The following is a 20,346-nucleotide window of genomic DNA, read 5'->3' as shown; positions in this document are numbered from 1 at the left end:
CCCCTCTCTTCCCCTCCCCACAATGTGGCTACACTGGAATGGCTTTGGGATAAGAAGGAAATAGATTTGAAATATTTTCTAGAACTCAGGTAAGAGTCAATACCTTCTTAGAACATGTGGCAATCATTTAGAAATCAGAAACAAATGTGATCTAGTTGATGACTAAATGTTGGGAAGAACTGGGTAACTACAAAAACCTTCCAATATTTGTTCAACAACTACTAACGATTTCCTACTGTGTGGTGCTAAGGGGGGGAAACCATGTGTAAGGAATACCTTCTACCTTGTCAAGGTAATTCATTTCCACTAGAATTTAAACTGGGTTACCTGCTCAAGTGTGTCCCCCGCCCCCACCCCCCGTACCCTCTCGGAAAAAGAAAATAAGATAGGCTATCAGGCCTATCTTCCATCTTTATCAAGGAGAGAGAGTTTTCACCTGGCGGATCTCCCTAGCCAATGAGCCATTCTCTTTCCCTACCGCACCCCTGCCCCGCCCCGAGGGCGGTCCCGAGAAAGGACACGCCCCTTGCCCCGCCTCCTCGGGCTTTGAAGCCCCGCCCCCTGCGGCGCGGGGGCTGCGGACCCGGGCCCGTGCGGGAGGAAGAGGAGGCGGGATGTGGGGTGGGGGCGGCCCGGGGCCGCGCGCCCCAAGGGGCGGAGTCAAGAAGACTCATCGCTCAATCGCGAAGGCGCAGCGCCACAAGCCGAAGACACAGCGCCCAATCGCGAAGGTGCATCGTCCAATCGCGAAGGTGCATCGTCCAATCGCGAAGGCACGGCGCCCAATCGCGAAGGCACGGCGCCCAATCGCGAAGGCGGACAGCCCCGTCCGTCGGAGTAGCCTTGCCTCGCCAGTGGCGGAGCAGAGCGAGCGCTCGCCTCAGGAGGTCTCGGGCTCCTCCGAGTCGAAGGGCCAGGACCAGGACCGTCCCCAGGGCCATCCCCAGCAGGAATCGAGTGAGCCGGTCCAGCACCAGCAGGAACTGAGTGACCACGAGCAGCACCAGCAGAACATGGCGCCCTGGACGCTGTGGCGCGGCTGCCAGCGTGTGGTAGGCTGGGTGCCGGTGCTCTTCATCTTCTTCGTGGTGGTCTGGTCGTACTACGCGTACGTGGTGAAGCTGTGCGTGTGTGAGTACCGGGCGGCGGGCCGGCGGGGCGGCGGGCCAGGCCTGGCGCGGAGGCCGCGGCCCAGGCGCAGTGTCACGGCTTTGTTCAGTTAGCAACGCGGCCTGCGGAAATCGCGGCTCCGGGCGGGCGGCCCGGCTCCGCGGCGGCGCCCGGGCGTGCGGAGCGAGGCGCGGGTCGGGGCCCCGGGCGGGCCCCCGGGGAGCTTCCTGGTTTCCGCTGTCACCGGGCGGCTCCCGTCCTTCTGTGACGGAGTGTTCAGAGACGCGTTTTCTTCGAAGGAACGGGGAGCAGTCGGCTTTCTTGGAAGGCTGAGGGGTGCGAGCGGATGCGCTTTAGGCCGGTTTTTACTCGCGGTGAGATGGGTCGCGCCTGGAGTGGTTTTGCCCGGGTACCTGCGGGAGCGGGCGGCCGGCGGCGGCGGGGGCTGGGAGGTGTGTCACCGGCCGGCCGGCCTGCGCGGAGGGCGGCACCGCGGGACCGGGCCGGGCCGGGCCGGGCCGGGCCGGGGAGGGGGGCGCGACCCCGGGCTGCGCGACCCGCGAGCTGCGCCAGCTGATTCCAGTTCCTTTCCTTTCCTTTTTCCCCTTTCCCTTTCCTTTTCCTTTTTCTTTCCCTTTCCTTTCCTTTGTGTTTTTCCTTCTTTTTCTCTTTTGATGGTGGCCTTGGACTCACGTTAAAGTTCATTTATTTCGATCTGAATCCTGAGGTTGGTACGAATTGTGGTTTTCGTTTTGGAAGAACGAGTGGGACGCGCACAGCCTGATGATCGTTTTCTTGGCTGTTGGTTGCGGAGGTTTATGTTAGTTATAACCTTCATGTGGGATGCCTAGGTGTCTTGTTTTTGTTTTTAAATTTTTGCTACTTATTTTCCTGAGAGTTTTGTTACCGTGTAGTTCTCACCTTGATTCCCTGGAGTAAAGGAAGAGAAAGAATTGCAGTACACCTAAAAGGATTTAGACCTGCTGGTCAGATAGGTTGTCTTTTAAGATCGAAGGAAATTCGCAGCCCCTAATCAAAACATGGGAGGGTAGTTTTGGGTTTGTGATTTTGAACGATTACTCTGTCTTAGGTGAGTTGTATATAGGCCTGAGTGTCTGCAGATGACTATTTTACTGACTGGCCTTCCCCTCCTGGGTTTTTAGAGCTTGCTGCTTATGGTAACGTTTTAACATGAAAGCATAAAAGCAAGCAAGGATGGTGTCGCATACCTGTAATCCTAGCACTTAGGAGATCGAGGCAGAAGGATGGGGTGGAGGAGCCCCTTGGGCTACATAGTCTCAGTCAAAAAACAAAAGCAAAAACAAAAAACAGAAACAAACAAGAGACCAAATGGTATTTGGTGTTCACAAACCACTGTCCCCAGACATCCCCAGAGGACATAATCTTAGTCTTCAGCCTGAATCCACAGTTATTTGAAGGACAACTATTAATCTTTGAAAAAAGAATCACATAGGATCTATGGTAATATCAAGGAAAAGAAAGAATATTTACTGTTTTTTTTGGTGTGTGTGGGGGCCAGTGCTGGGATTTAAATTTGGGGGCTTACTAATCAGGCCATACCTCTTTGAGCCATCCTCTTCCTCTTTTTTTACTTTAGGTTTTTTTGAGATAGTTTTGTGTTTTTGTTGCAGGTAGGTACAGAATAAACTGTGGAATACATTTCCAAAAAAGCCCAATAGTGTGCCAAGTATAATTAATTATTCTTAGCCTTTTTTTTTTTTTTTTTTGTCGGTGTGGGGCCTGAACTCTAGGCCTGGGTGCTGTCCCTCAGCTCTTCAGCTCAAGGCTAGCACTCTACCACTTGCGCCACAGCACTATTTCCGGCTTTCCCTGCTTAAGTGGTGCTGAGGAATCAAACCCAGGGCCTCATGCATGCAAGGCAAGCACTCTACACTGAGCCACCTTCCCAGCCCATGGTTAGTCTTTTGAATACCAAAAGACTAACTTAAAATAGTATTTGAGCCTGGTGCTGGCTTCAGACCTATAATCCTAGCTACTGCAGAGCTACTACTGAGGGCTGAGGATCACAGTTCAAAGCTAGCCTGGACAGACAAGTCCCAAAGATTCTCTTATCTTCAGTTAACCAGCAAAAAGCTGGAAGTGGAGGTGTTGTACAAGTGATAGAGAATAAATCTTAAGGAAAAAAAAAGTAAGCAAGCTTGAAAAGGCTGAGAGGAAAGGCTCAGAGTGTGTACACACACACACACACACACACACACACACACACACACAGTTTTAAAGTAATTTGAATTGAGACTTTTTTTATTACTGACTCTGAAGGTACATCATTATTATTTAATTCTCTAAGCTATTCTGGTTTTGAAATAAAGCTGAAGGAGCACTGAAAATGTGATGCATGTTCACATTGCATGAGCAGATCTGTTTGGTAGTGAGGACAGAGGGAACAGTTCATCCATCCTGTCATTGTCCGTAATATCTCAGAGCGCAGGTATTTGCAGACATAGGAGTATAGGAATTGGGACTGAGCCTTTTATTTTGTATTTTTATTGGCATAAATCAATTGTTCACTGTAGGTTCATTTTGACCATTTGTGTAATGTGTCTTGATTAGAGTCACCTCCTCTATCACTCTTCCTCATTCTCTGCCCACTTTCTGAGCCAATTTCAACAAGGTTCATCATCCCATTTTTACACAGGTAGCCATCCCTTCAGCCACCTCCCACCACGGCCCCCACACCCAAGGCACGGCATGTTTCACCTCAACAATCTTCATTTTTTTTTTTTTGCAATTTTTTTATTGTGATTAAGTGATTACATAATTTCACAAATTGCACAGTATTGTGGAATAGAGATGCTTAGTTAAAGTCACAAACACATTCTAACTTTCATGGGGCAAACTGAGCCTTTGCTATGTCACACAGTTGTTGAAAGGGGGGGCTGGGAAGGTGGCTCAGTGGTAGAGCGCTTGCCTTGCATGCATGAGGCCCTCCCTGGGTTCGATTCCCCAGCACCACATAAGCAAAAAGAAAAAAGGCTGGAAGTGGTGCTGTGACTCAAGTGGTAGAGTGCTAGCCTTGAGCTGAAGAGCTGGGGGACAGCGCCCAGGCCCGGAGTTCAGGCCCCACTACCAGACCCCCCAAAAAAAAATTGTTGAAAGGGGGCATTCAAATGTAACCTACATCTTTTTATTCTTCCATATAACTTTTTTTTTCTTTTAGTGTGTGTCAGTCTTGGGGCTTGAACTCAGAGCCCAGGCACTGTTCCTTTAGTGCTTTTTTTTTTTTCATCTTAAAGCTAGTGCTCTACCACTTGAGCCACAGCTCCAATTTAGGCTTTTTTTCCCCCCTAGTTTATTGGAGCTAAAAGTCTCACAGACTTATCTGCTGAGGCTGGCTTCAAACCTCTATCCTCAGTGACAGCCTCCTGAGTAGCTAGGATCATAGACATGAGCCACCAGCCCTCCCCTCCTACCCACCCCCACATCCATATAGCTTTTAGTTACCCATTAGAATCAGTGGAATTGCGGGAAATGGTTTAAGTGTTTCCATTCTTGGAGATTACTTAGGTAATCCCAGAGATTTATATAGTAAGTTTTAGTGTGTGTGTGTGTGTGTGTGTGTGTGTGTGTGTGTCTGTCTCTCTCTCTCTCTCTCTCTCTCTCTCTCTCTGTGTCTCTGTGTGTGTGTTTTGCGTTTCCATTCTTGGAGATTACTTAGGCTTTAGGCAATCCCAGAGATTTATATAGTAAATTTTGCTCTGTGTGTGTGTGTGTGTGTGTGTGTGTGTGTGTGTGTGTGTGTGTCTCTGTGTGTGTGTCTCTGTGTGTGTGTTTTGCCAGTCCTGGGGTTTGTACTCAGGGCCTGGGCTCTGTCCATCAGCCTCTCTGTGCTCAGGGCTAGCACTCTACCACTTGGAGCCACAGCACCACTTCCAGATTTTTTTTCTATTTATGTGGTACTGAGGAATTGAACCCAGGGTTTCATGCGTGCTGGGCAAGCACTCTACCACTAAGCTACATTCCCAACCCTGTGTATGTGTTTCTAAGACAGGTTCTCCCTGGCTGGCCTCAGAGTAAGGATCCTCCTGCCTCAGTCTCTGTAGTGCTAGGATTCTGGGCCTGCATTGAAATTCCTGTTTATACAAGAGTTTTATTGTTTGTTTTTTGGGTCCGGTCGTGGGGCCTGAACTCTGGGCACAGCACAGCTCAAGGCTAGCTCTCTACCACTTGAGCCACAGCACCACTTCCGGCTTTTTTCTTTTTGCTTATGTGGTGCTGAGGAATCGAACCCAGGGCCTCATGCATGCAAGCGCTCTAACACTGAGCCACCTTCCCAGCCCTATACAAGAGTTTTAATAAGTTGAAACATTCTGCAACAATGAAAGTTCAATGTCTGGCACATTTGAAATATTATTCATTGGCAAAAGTCTCACTTTTAAGTATTAAGGTATACTTAATACTTTTGCACTATCTAGTTAACTAAAGAGAATCTGTGGAGTCTACAGTATCGCTAGGGAGAAATTGAGCATAAAAATTAACGTGCTTTTATATTACAATATATTGGGGAAGAAGAGATGTGGCTCAAATTGTAGAGTGCCAGCCTTGAGTGGAAAAAGCCAAGAGAGAACGCTAGGTCCTAAATTCAAGCCCCAATACTGCCCCCCCCCAAAAAAAAAAGCTCTTGCCTAATATGCACAAGGCCCTGGGTTCCATCCCCAACATCTATTTTCAAAAATACTTATGTATTTTATGTTTTCATAAGCACTGGCTCTCTCATCAAAATATATAGATATATAACTTTATAGGAGGACTTTAGATTCATAGACATGTAAGTTTACTTGAAGTGCTATTTTAATTCAAACTCCTATAAAATTGTTTCTGTTCTCTTTTCTCTCTCCCCTCCCCCCTCCTTTCTCTCTGCTAGATATCAAAACTAGAGCCTTCTACATGTTCTCTACCACTGAATTACATCTCTGGACCCCAGCCCTCTGATATTCTGACCGTAATAACATTTCTACATGTAGTATTTATTTAATCCTCATAATAACACAATAGGTTAAGTAATTGCCTAGGATGATAAAGCTGGTAAATCACATGATCAGAATTGATACTCAAATGCTTTGGCTCCAGGGCTTGTGTTTTTGACAGTATCTGGTACCCAGGACAATAAAATTTAAGGGTTTTAAGATTCCATTTTATCTCCTTTGTTAGTGGCTGCTTCAGAGTTTATAACATACATCCTTATTATAGTTTACTTCCAGGGGTTACATTTTTTAAAAGTAAAAGCATTCTTCCAGTCTATGCATTTCTTTTATTGTAAGACTCACATCATATTGGTATTATTTTAAGTGGTTGCCTGTCCTGGAACTTGAACTCAGGGACTGAGCACTGTTCCTGAGCTTTTATGGTCTACCTCCAGCTTTTGGGTTATTAATTTGGAGATAAGAGTCTCACAGACCTTCCTGTCTAGGCTGGCTTCAAACTAAAATCCTCAGCTCTCAGCCTCCTGAGAAGTATGAGCCAACGATGCCCAGCAGTAGTTGACTATCTTTTGGAAAGATTTAAATAATAAAAACTAATCTTACATTTTTCCCCCCAGGCTTGAACTCAGGGCCTGGGCATTATACCTGAGCTTCTTTTGCTTAAGGCTAGCACTCTAGCACTTGAGCCACAGCACCACTTCCAGTTTTTTCTATTTATATGGTACTGAGGAATTGAACCCAGGGCTTCATGCATGCTAGGCAAGTGCTCTGCCAACTAAGCCACATTCCCAGCGCCCAAACTTACATATTCTTTATGTAGTTACTATTTCTAGTACCCTATGTTTCATTTTATAGATTTGTATTTCCAGCTCTTGTTCATTACCTTCTGCCTCAAGGGTCTCTTTGTTGTTTTGTTTTTGTCGGTTGTAGCACTTGAATTTAGGGCCAGTGACTCATGCCTGTAATTCTAGCTACTTAGGAGGCTGAGATCTGAGGATTGCGGTTCAAAGCTAGCTTGAACAGGAAACTCTGTGAGACTCTTATTTGCAGTCAACTACCAGAAAACTGGAAATGGAGCTGTGACTCAAAGTGGGGGGCCCTGAATTCAAACCTCAAAAAAGTGAGAGTGAGGGCTGGGAAGGTGGCTCAGTGGTAGAGCGCTTGCCTTGCATGCATGAGGCTTTGGGTTCGATTCCTCAGCACCACATAAGCAAAAAGAAAAAAGAAGCCAGAAGTGGTGCTGTGGCTCAAGTGGTAGAGCGCTAGCCTTGAGCTGAAGAGCTGAGGAACAGTGTCCAGGCCTAGAGTTCAGGCCCCACGACTGGACCCCCCTATATAAATCTCTGGGATTGCCTAAAGCCTAAGTAATCTCCAAGAATGGAAACGCAAAACACACACACAGAGACAGGTGAGCAAAAAAAGATCAGAGAGACAGTGCTCAGGCTCTTACTTAAAGTCCCATAACCAGGGGAAGAAAAAAAAAAAGGGAGTAATGTATTTACGGGACTGAAGTTGTGGTTCAAGCTGCTCCAGTGCCAGCCAAGCGAGTATTAACCTGAGCAAGCATGAGTCCCGGAATTCAAGCCCTGGTACCACCGAAAAAAAAAGCTCAAACTGAAAAATCTTTCCTATTTTCTTCCACATAAATTGAGCCTTCCTTGAGGATTCCAGTTCTTTTTTGTTTTTGTTATTTGCGGTTCTAGATCAGACCCAGGATGGCATGCATGCTAGGCAAGAGCTCTACCACCAAACTGCATCCTTGATCTTTCTGTTTCTCTCTCTCCTTTGTCACTCTCACTTATTTTTTTAGGGGGGTCCAGTCGTGGGGCCTGAACTCTAGGCCTGGACACTGTCCCTCAGCTCTTCAGCTCAAGGCTAGCGCTCTACCACTTGAGCCACAGCACCACTTCTGGCTTCTTTTTTCTTTTTGCTTATGTGGTGCTGAGGAATCGAACCCAGAGCCTCATGCATGCAAGGCAAGCGCTCTACCACTGAGCCACCTTCCCAGCCCTCACTCTCACTTTTTTGAGGTTTGAATTCAGGGCCTCCCACTTGCTATATAAAAACTTGAGCCATGCCCCCAGTCTCCACCAATTACTTGAAGGGCAAGAAACAGGGAAGGAAAAAGCATTGGACAAATTAGAAATCAGGGCAAAGCAATTTGGAAGAAAAGATTTGCTTCTAACCACATAAGGGCACAAAAATTGTAGTGTGTCGAAGTCCAGCCTCAGCTTCGTTCATATCTAGTAAGATAACATAAAGTTAACTTGAAGCCAGCGGCTTTTCCCTGCACCACTACAACTAGACATCTTCAAGCCTGTGACCTCTGTTTTGTGAAATGGCTTTCCCATTAGGAGGTCTAGCCTTTCATTAAATCTGGGCTGGCCTCCTCCTACTTGATTGGCCAGTAGACCTTGGTGGAGTGATTGATGTGTGAGTTCTAGAGCCAAAGCTTCAAGACACTGTGCATTTTTTGCCTTATCTCCTTTGGTATATTCTAATCATCATGTAAGAGTTAGAAATCATATGCATGGTCAAAGCTTCTGCTGTGTGAACAAAGCTGGCTTTTGCCATAAGGGAGCTGCCTGATGGACTGCAGGTGGTATAGAAACACCCTAATTGATCATGACAGACTGCTACCCACACAGTTGTAGGTAATAATAACTGGTTGTTGTTTAAAGGTACTAAGTTTGAGGATGGTTTGTCAGGCCACCTGGTCACTAATATCATAGTAGTAAGCTTTGTCTCTTCACACTCCACTCCTGAATTTACCCCATCTGCCCTCTAGGAAACAATGAACAGATTTGTCACTCCTCAAAATCTTGGCTGGATTTCCACCTTGTTTTGTAGGATCTCAAGCCTTACAATGGCTTGAAAGCATTACTTCTCTGATGCAATTTTCTTCCTAACCTTCCTTCTTTGCTTTCCTGCCTTGGTGTCACTTACAGTTTAAGCCATTCCTCCAGCCTATTATTTTTTTCAGATAAGGTCTCATACCTTTTTCTTAGGCCAGCCTTAGATTGTGATCCTTCTGTGTTTCCTGCATAGTTGGCATTGTAGGCTTGAGTTACCCAGCTTGTTCTTTGAGATTATTCTTTGTTGTTAACTCTCATCAGCCTTTTTGCTTGGACTGGCCTCAAATCTCAATCTTCTTACCTCTCCCTCTTAAATAGCTGGGATTCGAGGCATGTTTCACTATGCTTGACCTACAATTTCCTTTATACTTGCCCCGCTTTTCCTCGTTGAGTATTGTGGATTGAACCCTGGGCCACACATACACTAAGCACGTACTCTCACTGAGCTACACCCCATCTTATCTCAAAAAGTAATATATTCTCCATAAAGGTGTTGTCACCTTCATTTATTTCAGTACTGGGGATTGAACTCAGGGCCTTGCACTAGCAAGGTAAGAAAGTGCTTTACCACTTGAGATCTGCACTGCCTTATCACTGTAATTTAGTATCTGTCATTTCAGCATTGAAGTGTAGATGCCCATCTGCTGAGGTGTGTGTGCTGCACGTCAGCAGTACTTAAACTTGTGCTGCTTATGTGCTTACAGGAATAGTGTCAGGTGTAATCGTCTTAAAGTTCCAAGTGATGAGGGCATGAAGGGCTCCTTACCCTTCTCTCTTCTCCCCTCCCCGCCCTTACTAGAAGCAACCCACAGCCCTCTCCTTGCTATCCCAGGATACAATGTGCTTCGTAAATTATTTTATCTCTCAGAATTTGTTTTCCTGCTACAATGTGGGCTAAGAGTACCTAACTTACAGATTAATGTAGTTTTTTTTTTTTTTTTGGTCCGGTCATGGGCCTGAACTCTGGGCCTGGGCGCTGTCCCTCAGCTCTTCAGCTCAAGGCTAGCGCTCTACCACTTGAGCCACAGCGCCACTTCTGGCTTTTTTTTTCTGCTTATGTGGTGCTGAGGAATCGAACCCAGGGCCTCATGCATGCAAGGCAAGCGCTCTACAACTGAGCCAACTTCCCAGCCCTAATGTAGTTTTTTGACAGCACAGATGTTCAGATTTTATTGGGGATGGCAAAAAGATTTAATAGCCGCTGGCACACTCATTCTTGCCTTTTCTTTATGGTAAGAGTTGGTCTTTTTGTTCGTAAAAGTTTCTTAAGCCAGGTGCTAGTGACTCTCGCTTGTAAATCTCAGGAGGCTGAGATTTGAAGATCAGAGCCTGAAGTGGAGGTGTGGCTCAAGTGGTAGAGCGCATACCCTTGAGTATAAAAGCTAAAGGATGCACTCAAGGCCTGGGCTGAAGCCCAGAGCCAGTAGATGCACACAACATGTTTCCTTAACAGTCCTTAAACGTTTTATTGTCTCTCAAGATCTCCAGTGAGTAACAGGAACACATTCTCATCTAGTTTTTCCCTAATTGGCTTTATATGAAGATCATTTACAAAAATATACCTATTTTACTATAAACTGTTGGTAGTGCCAGAAGTGTGTGTATGTGTGTGTGTTGTCTAAGTAACAGAAGGAAGGAGCTCTCCATAATGTCATTATCTGTGATTTTAAGGAGATTAGTGCTTCATGCTATTTCTGTAAGCATATAAGTAACTTAGAAGGCCAGTAGGTAGACATTTGAACTTAACTGTTAAAACAACATAAAAAAAAAAGGTGACTACTATAGTTTCAGAGAAGATTTCTTTTTCTTTTCCTTTCTCCGTCTTGGGGCTTGAACTCTGGGCCTGGGCGCTGTCCCTCAGCTCTTCAGCTTAAAGCAAGAGCTCTACCACTTGAGCCACCAGTGCCACTTCTGGTTCGAGATAGAGTCTTTTGGACTTTCCTGCCTGGGCTGGCTTTGCACCGTAATCCTCAGATCTCAGCCTCCTAGTAGCTAGGATTACAGGCATGAGCCACCAGCACCCGGCATGGTGATTTCTTTAAGCTAGAGATCTAGAGGTCTTGAAAAAAGATTTTAATTTAAAATTGTTATAAAAGTGATATACAAAGGGGTTACAGTTTCATAAGTCAGGTAAAGATTGGGGAAAAAAAATCTTCCCCTTCTTTCCACCCAGCTTTTTTGGTCTTTTTGTTTCTGGACAAGATCTCACTATACAGCCCCTCATTTCACTATATTTTCTCATCCCTCAAAATCCTTCTGCCTCAGTCTGTGGAGTGCTAGGATTATAGGTGTGAACCATTGAGCCCAGCCTAAAAGTCTATTTTGAAACACTTTTCGAAGTTCTTTGGCATTTCCCAGTGTTTGGTTATGCTAGTGGGAACTTTGAACCAATGGGGATTGGAATCTTAGGAAGAGTTAATTTTGACTAAAGTATCAATTGAGCAACATATGAAAACATGCATGCTTATTAAATATGAAATCCTCAGAGAAGCTCTTTAAACTTAGCTGTAAGGAATGGTATTATCAGCACTTGATGGAGATAATACCAAAACCACTAAAGTGTTAGTAGAATTTGTCAGTGGGTGTGAAATTATACTGGTTTATTGGATGTTCCTCAGTTTCTTTTTTCAATGGATAACTAGCAGGCTTCTAACTATTTTTTAGTTTTTAAATTTTAATTATTTTGTCCATCATGGGGCTTGAACTCTGGGCCTGGACACTGTCCCTGATCCTTTTTTGCTCAAGGCTAGTGCTCTACCACTTTGAGCCACAGCTCCACTTCTGCTTTTTTGGTGGTTAATTGGAAATAAGAGTCTCACAGACTTTCTTGCCTGGGCTGGTTTTGAACCACAATCCTCAGATTGCAGCCTCCTGAGTAGCTAGGATTATAGGCATGAGCCAACAGTGCCTGGCTTCTTCTAAGTATTTTTTAAAAGGAAGGTTTCATGGCCATGTATCATGCACACATATACAGTACTCTCTTAAGGGAAAACTTTCAGACTATGTTTTTCAGCCCTTAAGACTGAATCTTCTAAAACTAAATTGATGGCTACTCCCCTGTTTAGCACCCTCTAGTGGCTTTTAATTTGCTCTCTATGAAACCTATTTGTGTGGCTAAGGCTTTAGATGCTGGGCCCAATAGTACTAACTTCATCTTCCAATGGATGTTCAAAAATGAACAGATTGAAGCAGAAGCTTCAGTCAGACAGGCTGTGTTGCTTTTGATCTGTCAGGCCAGGCAGGATTACACCTGAGTATCCGTCTGCTTCCTGTTCCTTCTACTTGGAATGCTTTTATTTTTTTTTTTTATTTTTTCAGGAGGAGTTTCTTTATTTTCTATTAAGTATTCTTCCAAAAGCATTATTTTTATTCAATGACTGCCTTTTTTTTTTGTCAGTATGAGGCTTGAACTCTGGGCTTGGGCGCTGTCCCTGCGCTCTTTAGCTCAAGGCTGGCACTCTACTGCTTGCGCCACAGCACCACTTCTGGTTTTCTAGTGGTTTATTGGAGATGAGTCTCACGGCCTTTCTTGCCCAGGCAAGAACCGTGATCCTCAGATCTCAGCTTCCTTAGTAGCTAGGATTACAGGTGTGAACCACCGGCACCTGGTTTCCATGAGTGATAAGAAATAACATTAGAATTAGAAAGACTAGCGCTCTACCACTTGAGCCACACCACCACTTTCAGCTTTTTCTGCTTATGTGGTACTGAAGAATCAAACCTAGGGCTTCATTCATGCCAGACAAACACTCTACCACTGATTCACTTCCCAGCCCCCGGATATTTTTTTTTTTTTGGGTCCGGTCGTGGGGCCTGAACTCAGGGCCAGGGCGCTGTCCCTCAGCTCTTCAGCTCAAGGCTAGCTCTCTACCACTTGAGCCACAGCGCCACTTCCGGCTTTTTTTCTTTTTGCTTATGTGGTGCTGGGGAATCGAACCCAGGGCCTCAGGCATGCAAGGCAAGCGCTCCACCACTGAGCCACCTTCCCAGCTCCCCCCAGATAATTTCTTAAGCATAGGAAAAAGAAAAATTATAGTAAAAGGCTGAGAACCTCATAAACTTGAGATTATAATTTGAAAATTGTGCTTCTGAAAAACAAATGTATTTGTTCTTTTTTTTTTGCCAGTCATGAGGCTTGAACTCAGGGTCTGGGCACTGTCCTAAGATTCTTTTGCTCAAGGCTAGCACTCTACCACTTGAGCCACAGCGCCTCTTCCAGCTTTTTCTGTGTATGTGGTACTGAGGAATCAAACCCAGAGTTTTATGCATGCTAGACAAGCACTACCACTAAGCCATATTCCCAACCCCTATTCAATTATTTTTAGCAACAGCATTATAGGACTCTTAATACCCTGATTTTTCAAGAAATAAACTCTTTAAATATAGGCCTGTGGGCTGGAATGTGGCTTAGTGGTAGAGTGCTTGCCTAGCATGTATGAAGCCCTGGGTTCAATTCCTCAGTACCACATACACAGAAAAAGCCAGAAGTGGTGCTGTGGCTCAAGTGGTAGAGTGCTAGCTTTAAGTAAAAGAAGCTCAGGGACAATGCCAAAGCTCAGTGCTCAAGCTCCAAGACTGGCAAAAAAAAAAAAAAAAAAAAAAATTAGGCCTGTGTCCAGCTACAAAATTTTCCCCGAGCTTTGATCATAGTTACCATAGTTATCTTTTTGGAGTGGGGAGGATTGCTTCTGATGGTATGATATGCAAAACATTCAAGTTTTTCCTGGTTAATCCCGATGCAAAAAGAACTATTAATGAAAAATCCATGAGTTATCAAGTGTACAACACTAATTACCATTCAGCTGCTAGTATTGTTTTTAACCTAGTTCTCCCAAAGAAAATTCTTAAATTGAATCTTCAGCAGAATGAACCTTATATATAGCCCTAAGCAAAACAAAGGCTTTTGTTTACATAATCCTTAAGATTTTACTGTTCCTAATATTCCAAACCATTACCATATTAACTTTGTCATGTATAATTGTATGCAATTCTGCCAAGCAGTAGTATACCACAAGACCCTGAGGTTAGGAAAAACATGATCTGTTACCCCAATTTAACAACAAATCTAACTTTTGCTAGTTGCCAGTTATGGTTTTAATCTAAGCCGTGACAATACAGGAGATGGAGACATACCTCGCTATCTCATCTTGGTTTTCCCAAGTTGTCAGAGGTGTTCTTCACAGTTTTGCTTTGCCTGCCTGAAGTTGAAGACTCTGTAATTTCATTGCCAGGCCCATGTTGCCACTGATTTTTAGTTTACCTTGCAAGAAGGCTGACTGAGGATTCATTTTCCCAGTCATCAAAGCCAGCAAGTGTGAGTCGGCCATGGTGATTGTGTGATGCCTTCTTATCTGAGTTCAGAAGCACTGATCCTTTGCTGTTCTTTTTTTTTTCTTTTCTTTTTTTTTTTTTTTGCCAGTCCTTGGGCTTGAACTCAGGGCCTGGGCACAGTCTCTGAGCCTGTCTGTGTTCATAGCTAGCACTCTACCACTTGAGCCACAGCGCCCCTTCCACCCTTTTCTGTTTCTGTGGTACTGAGGAATAAAACCCAGGGCTTCATCACGCTAGGCAAGCACTCTACCACTAAGCCACATTCCCAGCCCCCTCTGCTGTTCTTTGCATCTACTACCCAAGTGGCTCCTTTATACCCAGGGACATCCTTTACCCTGAAGACAAAAATGCCACCAATTTTCTTCACAAACTGTTCACCTTCCTCTTCAAGCTTTCTTCTCAATCTTCTTGAAGATACGGTCTGCCTTGAACCCCCTGCCTGCAGAGCGGGTGGGTGCAGCCTCGATCTGATGTGTTCTGGCAGCCTCAGGGAAGCCCATCCTGTAGAGGGTGACACCAGGACAAGGCCCCTGCAGTGCTTTTAGCCATGATTTCCACATAGCTAGCTAGCTCTCCTGGTTTGTTTATATTGTTGCTTCCCCCCCCCCCCCCCCCCCCCCCCCCCCCCCCCCCGTCCTGGGGCTTGAACTTTGAGCCTGGGCGCTGTCCTTGTGTTTCTTTTTGCTCAAGGCTAGTGCTCTACCACTTCAGCCACAGCTCCACTTATGGCTTTTTGGGGTGATTAATTGGAGATAAGAGTTTCACAGACTTTCCTGCCCTGCTGGCTTCAAACCATGACTCTAATTTCAGCTTCCTGAGTAGCTAGGATGACAAGCATGGCACTCGGCTGACCATGACATTTTGATTTTTTTTTCAGTCTAGGCTGAGCTGGGAGCTGGTGTCTGTAATTCTAGCTAGTCAGCTGAGATCTGAGGATTATGGCTCAAACTGGGCAGGAAAGTCTATGAGACTTTAATCTTCAACTAACAAACAAAAAGCTAAACATAGTAGTGGCATGGTTCACATGGTAGAGCTCCAGCCTTGAATGGAACAGTCAGCATGAGGCCCTGAGTTTCAGTCAAGTGATGGATATCAGCACCAAAAAAATATAAAAAAAGACTCCAGGCTTATTTTGTAGAGTTTCCTTCAGTTTGGTTTATCTGAAGTTTCCTCATTAGATTCTAATCATTCCTGATTAGATGCAGCAAGAGTGCCACAGAAGTGCCCTTTTGGTCACTTGTGTGAAGTTACAATTCTTTGTGTTTCGTATTCTGGTAGAATCACTGATACACCGTATAGATTGGCCTTCGAGGAAGAACTTCCTGCTCCATTGGGACAAATGTGTTCTATGGCCAGCTTGCCGCTGCCAGGCTCTTTGAGCATGACTCACCTCACCCAAGGTCAACACCCTTCCTGATTTGGCCTGCAGGGCTCCGAGCTTGAGTGAGATGGAGCTAGATTTCTCCCCCAAGTGTCCTGCCAGCCTGCATTGCACGCAGATTTCCCCTCCTTTCCAGTCACATGTTTTCCCTAGTAAACGTACTATACCTCAGTGCCTCAGCAGGATTCTAGAAGACAACTTCAGACTTCTTATGAGGAAACACTGTCAAACACTAAATAATTTGTCCCTTCTTACTATTACTTAACTGTGCTTGGGGGGAAGGAGAAGGGGAACTAAGACTTAAACTCAGGGCCTGAGTGCTTCCCCTTAGTTTTTTCTCTCCAATCTGGTGCTCTCCACTTCTAGTTTTTTGGTGGTTAATTGGAAATAAAGAGTTTCATGGGTTTTCTTGCTGGCTTCCAACCATGATCCTCAGATCGCAGTCTCCTGAGTAGCTAGGATTAGAGGCATGAGCCACCATCACACAGCCAAGTAACTCTTTTCAGCATACTTTGAGGATTTGTACATGAAACAGTTTACTGTGCTATTTGCCAAATGGTGATTTTTTTTTCTCCCTAATTCCATCATTTCCTCTACATTTTTTAGAACTCTATGGCATGGAATAGTTATTCTTCCTATTTATTGATTGACTTGTTAACGTACACATACAAAAGTAGATTTTATTATATGGATAATCTAGTGGTTATTCTGTTATTCAAATTGGCCAAGATTTGGCCAATAGCAAACCTCTCCTTCTGGTTTTTGTATGTGTTTGGCAGGTCTTCCTCATTTTATAATTTTTTTTGTGCTGGTACTAAGACTACAGGGCCTTGAACTCAGGGCTTGGGTGTGCTGTCCCTTAGCTTTTGTTGTTGTTGTTGGTGGTGGTGGTGGTGGTTGTGGGGCTTGAACTCTGGGCCTGGGTGCTGTCCCTCAGCTTTTTAGCTCAAGGCAAACACTCTACAGCTTGAGCCACAGTGCCACTTCCGGTTTTCTGAGTGGCTTATTGGAGATAAGAGTCTCATGTACTTTCCTTGCCTGGGTTAGCTTTGAACCGTGATCCTCAGATCTCAGCCTTCTGAGTAGCTAGGATAGTAGGCATGAGCCACCAATACCCCGGCTTCCCTTAGCTTTTTTGTTTAAGGTTGGCCTTTTATCATTTGAACCACAGTTCTACTTTTGGTTTTTGTGGGATTAATTGGAGATAAGAATCTTAGAGACTTTACTACAGTGATCTTCAGATATCAGTCTCCTGGGTAGTTAGGATTGCATGCATGAACCACCAGCGCCCAGCTATAAAACTTACTTTCTTCCATCACAATATTTTTCAGGGTTGTCTGGGTGGTTTTTCTTTATTTGCCATTTCAATTTCAAAATGCGTATTTTTTTTGGGTCCGGTTGTGGGGCCTGAACTCTGGGCCTGGGCGCTGTCCCTCAGCTCTTCAGCTCAAGGCTAACGCTCTACCACTTGAGCCACAGTGCCACTTCCGGCTTTTTTCTTTATGTGTTGCTGAGGAATCGAACCCAGAGCCTCAGGCATGCAAGGCAAGCGCTATACCACTGAGCCACCTTCCCAGCCCAAAATGCGTATATTTTTAAAAAGCAAAAACACTAAAGTACCAGAAGAAAATATGTGTTGCTGCACCTCAGTGGCTTACGCCTGTAATCCTAGCTACTCAGGAGGCTGAAATCTGAGGATCACAGTTCAAAGCCAGCCCAGGCAGGAAAGTCTGTGAGATGCTTATCTCCAATAAACCACTAGAAAACCGGAAGTGGCGCTGTGGCTCAACGGTAGAGTGCTAGCCTTGAGCTGAAGAGCACAGGAACAGCGCCCAAGCCCAGAGTTCAAGCCCTATGACCAACTCCTCCCCTCCCCCCCCAAAAAAAGTGTGTGAATGATTATCAAATTTGTGTGGAGACAGCAATCAAAGTTTCAAGCTCCAAAGTTCAATATTTTTAATCCCAATAGAAAGAAATGGATATATAATGTAAAAATTCACAGAGAGAAAATGAAAATGGCCCACTAACATATGAAGAGAAGCTTATTCTCGCTTGTAAATAATACAAAGTAAAATTAATACTAAAAGCTTAAAAACACTCAATTGGGTAGACTAAAGAAAAACAGGCTGTCTCATGCATTTTCACTTCAGGCTTTATTTTTTTATTTGCTGATTAATTGGAGATAATGGTCTTAAGGATTTTTCTGCTGGGACTGGCTTCAAACCTTGATCTTCAGATCTCAGCCTCTTGAGTAGCGAGGGTTATAGGCATGAGCCACCAGCACCTGTCAGATTGGCAAAGACTTTTAACTAGGACATACCACATGAATCATAAAGAAAAATGTAGGTGAGCACCGGTGGCTCATACCTGTAATCCTAGCTACTAAGATCTAAGAGTCAGTGTTAAAAGCCAGTCCAGGCAGGAAAGTCTGTCAGAGACTATTCTCCAATTAATAGCTAAGAAGCCAGTGGTGGAGGTATGACTCAAGTGGTAGAGTGCAAGTAAGAACACAAAGCTCTTGAGTTCAAGCCCCAGTATTGGCACATATACACACAAAATGTTCTGTGTGTACATCACCCAGTGCAGTTGATGCGGAAAAGCTCTCAGTCTTGTGGTACAATCAGTTGTGTTAAAACTTTGCATCCTAAGCATTCATGGGTTTTCCTCGTGCTGGTCTTGGAACCATATCAGCAGATAACAAAGGTTTATTGTACCAGTAAAAAAGAGAAGTAGAATGTATAAACTCTTAAATCAGTGATACAAGAAGCACATGCACGCCCGCGCTCTCTCTCTCTCTCTCTCTTGTGTGCGCGTACACACACACACAACACACACACACACACACACACACACACACACACACACACACGTGTCAACCAGGGTTGAAGGTATAGCTCAAGTAGTAGATTGCTTGCTTAGTAGTACCTATTAGGCCCTGGGTTTTCTTAAGAAAAACAAGGTGCCAAAAGCCAAGTGTGTATGTATACCATACTATGAATAGAATGAAGTTGTGGCCTGCAGAATAGGGTAAGGTATAACAATCTTATATATTTCATGAAGAACTAGAAAACAGGAATAAGAGTTTAAGGACTGTATGCATAAAGAAATCACATATAAGGGCAGAGAAATGCTAATTACACTGATTTGAGATTATTGCACCTTGATTGCATGTTTTGAAATAAAACATATCACCTAAATAGGGGTGGTGTTATGTGTTCACTTTTAACATTTAATTTGAGTATAGCTTTTACAAAGAGATTGGATAAAGTACATTACAGGCTAATAACTTAGTTTTGAGAGAGAAGTAGTATTTTCTTGCAATTATCATTGTTAATTCACTTTTATAACATTGAGCTAAACAATAATTTGAGTAATTGTACTGTTAATAAGAATTTAGGAGTGAAGGCATGGCTTAGTGGTAGAGCACCTTCCTACAAACACCAGTATCATATGTGTGCACACATACACATATCTTAGTAGCCAGGCACTGGTGACTTGTTTCTGTGATTAACTACTCAGAGGGTTGAAATTTGTTGAGTGCCGGTCCTGGGCCTTGAACTCAGTGCCTGTTCACTGTCCCTGAGCTTTTTTGCTCAAGGCTAGCACTCTGCCACTTGAACCATGTTTTTTTTGGTGGGTACTTAAAGGTAAGAGTCTCATGGTGTTTCCTTCCTGAGTTGGTTTTGAACTGCAGTCCTCATTTCAGCCTCCTAAGTAGCTAGGATTATAGGTACAAGCTACCAGTGCCCAGGCAAGAAAAGACCAAGAGATTCTGTTTCTAAGTAACTGGCAACAAGCTGGGATGGAGGCATGGCTCCAACTATGAGTAAACTCAAGAAGAGGGAGAGGCCCTGAGTTTAAGTCCTTGTACCAGCAATCTTTTAACATTTTAACGTTTTTTAAAGCTTGATGAAAATAATGTTGGATGAATACTGAACTTGAAATAAAACTTAGGTACAAAATGTTCAAAGTATATTTATTCGCTGTTTTTTCTTCTATTCTAGATACCATTTCTAAAGATGAAACTGGTAAGGTCCTTTCAATCTTATTTTAAGTAGAATATGTATGGTATCTTAATTGTATCATATATACTTTTTATTTACTGATGAATATATGTTTTTGTTTTTCAAAAAGGAATGACTTTCCTTTAACATTTTCAATAATTAAAATAAAATACAGTGTTGTAGTTATTCCCAGACATTCATTTTATATTATTTAAATGAAATGAAGGCGTTTTTATTTGTAAGGCACCTTACTCCTCAAACTATGTATTTCTGTCTTGTGTGTCCTTCAGAAGTCTCTGTACAGATTCTTAATATCAGTTCTCAGTGGATTCTACTTTCACCATATGTAAATGTCACTGTGGTTCTCTTAATTATGCATTTGTTTAAAATAGCAAATTGCTACTCACAGATATTTAATGAAGTATCTAGACTTTAAATTTGAAAATTATTGTGCTAGATCAAGGAAAGTAAAGGGTTTTTGTTGTTGTTTTTCTGTTGCCTGGTTTTTGGCAGGACTAGTTTAAACTTGCTAAGCTAGCATTCTACCACTTGAGCCACACTCCTAAAGCTTTCCCTGTAGTTATTTGGATAGGATCTTAACATTTTATTTTTCAGATAAAGTCTTGCATTTTTGCCTGGATGCTAGTTTGAATCACAACCTGGAATGACAGCTTGCACTACCATGCCCAGCTTTTTTGTCAAGA

The 20,346-nt window shown here is 43.9% G+C and overlaps 1 protein-coding gene and 1 pseudogene across 5 annotated transcripts in view; one reads left to right on the top strand and one right to left on the bottom strand.

Moving 5' to 3' along the window:
- Positions 1-841: 841 nt before the first annotated feature.
- The window catches only part of Zdhhc20 (zinc finger DHHC-type palmitoyltransferase 20), a 55,678-nt gene continuing 36,173 nt past the window's right edge, over positions 842-20,346 (top strand). For 4 of the 5 annotated variants that reach the window (XM_042685637.1, XM_042685638.1, XM_042685636.1 and 1 more), the window contains exons 1-2: positions 842-1,131; positions 19,643-19,666. In XM_042685637.1, coding sequence (XP_042541571.1) covers positions 1,014-1,131; positions 19,643-19,666 — 142 coding nt within the window. In that variant the 5' untranslated portion in view covers positions 842-1,013. The remainder of the gene's footprint in view (positions 1,132-19,642; positions 19,667-20,346) is intronic. The other variant, XM_042685640.1, reaches the window with a different exon arrangement.
- Positions 14,054-14,787, bottom strand: LOC122112727 (annotated as a pseudogene).

Source organism: Dipodomys spectabilis, unplaced genomic scaffold (assembly GCF_019054845.1).
Source record: "Dipodomys spectabilis isolate Male_0828 unplaced genomic scaffold, ASM1905484v1 ptg000095l, whole genome shotgun sequence".
In the NCBI taxonomy this organism is placed as follows: domain Eukaryota; kingdom Metazoa; phylum Chordata; class Mammalia; order Rodentia; family Heteromyidae; genus Dipodomys; species Dipodomys spectabilis.
The sequence above is the reverse complement of the archived record's forward strand: the minus strand, read 5'-3'. Positions and strand labels throughout refer to the sequence as shown.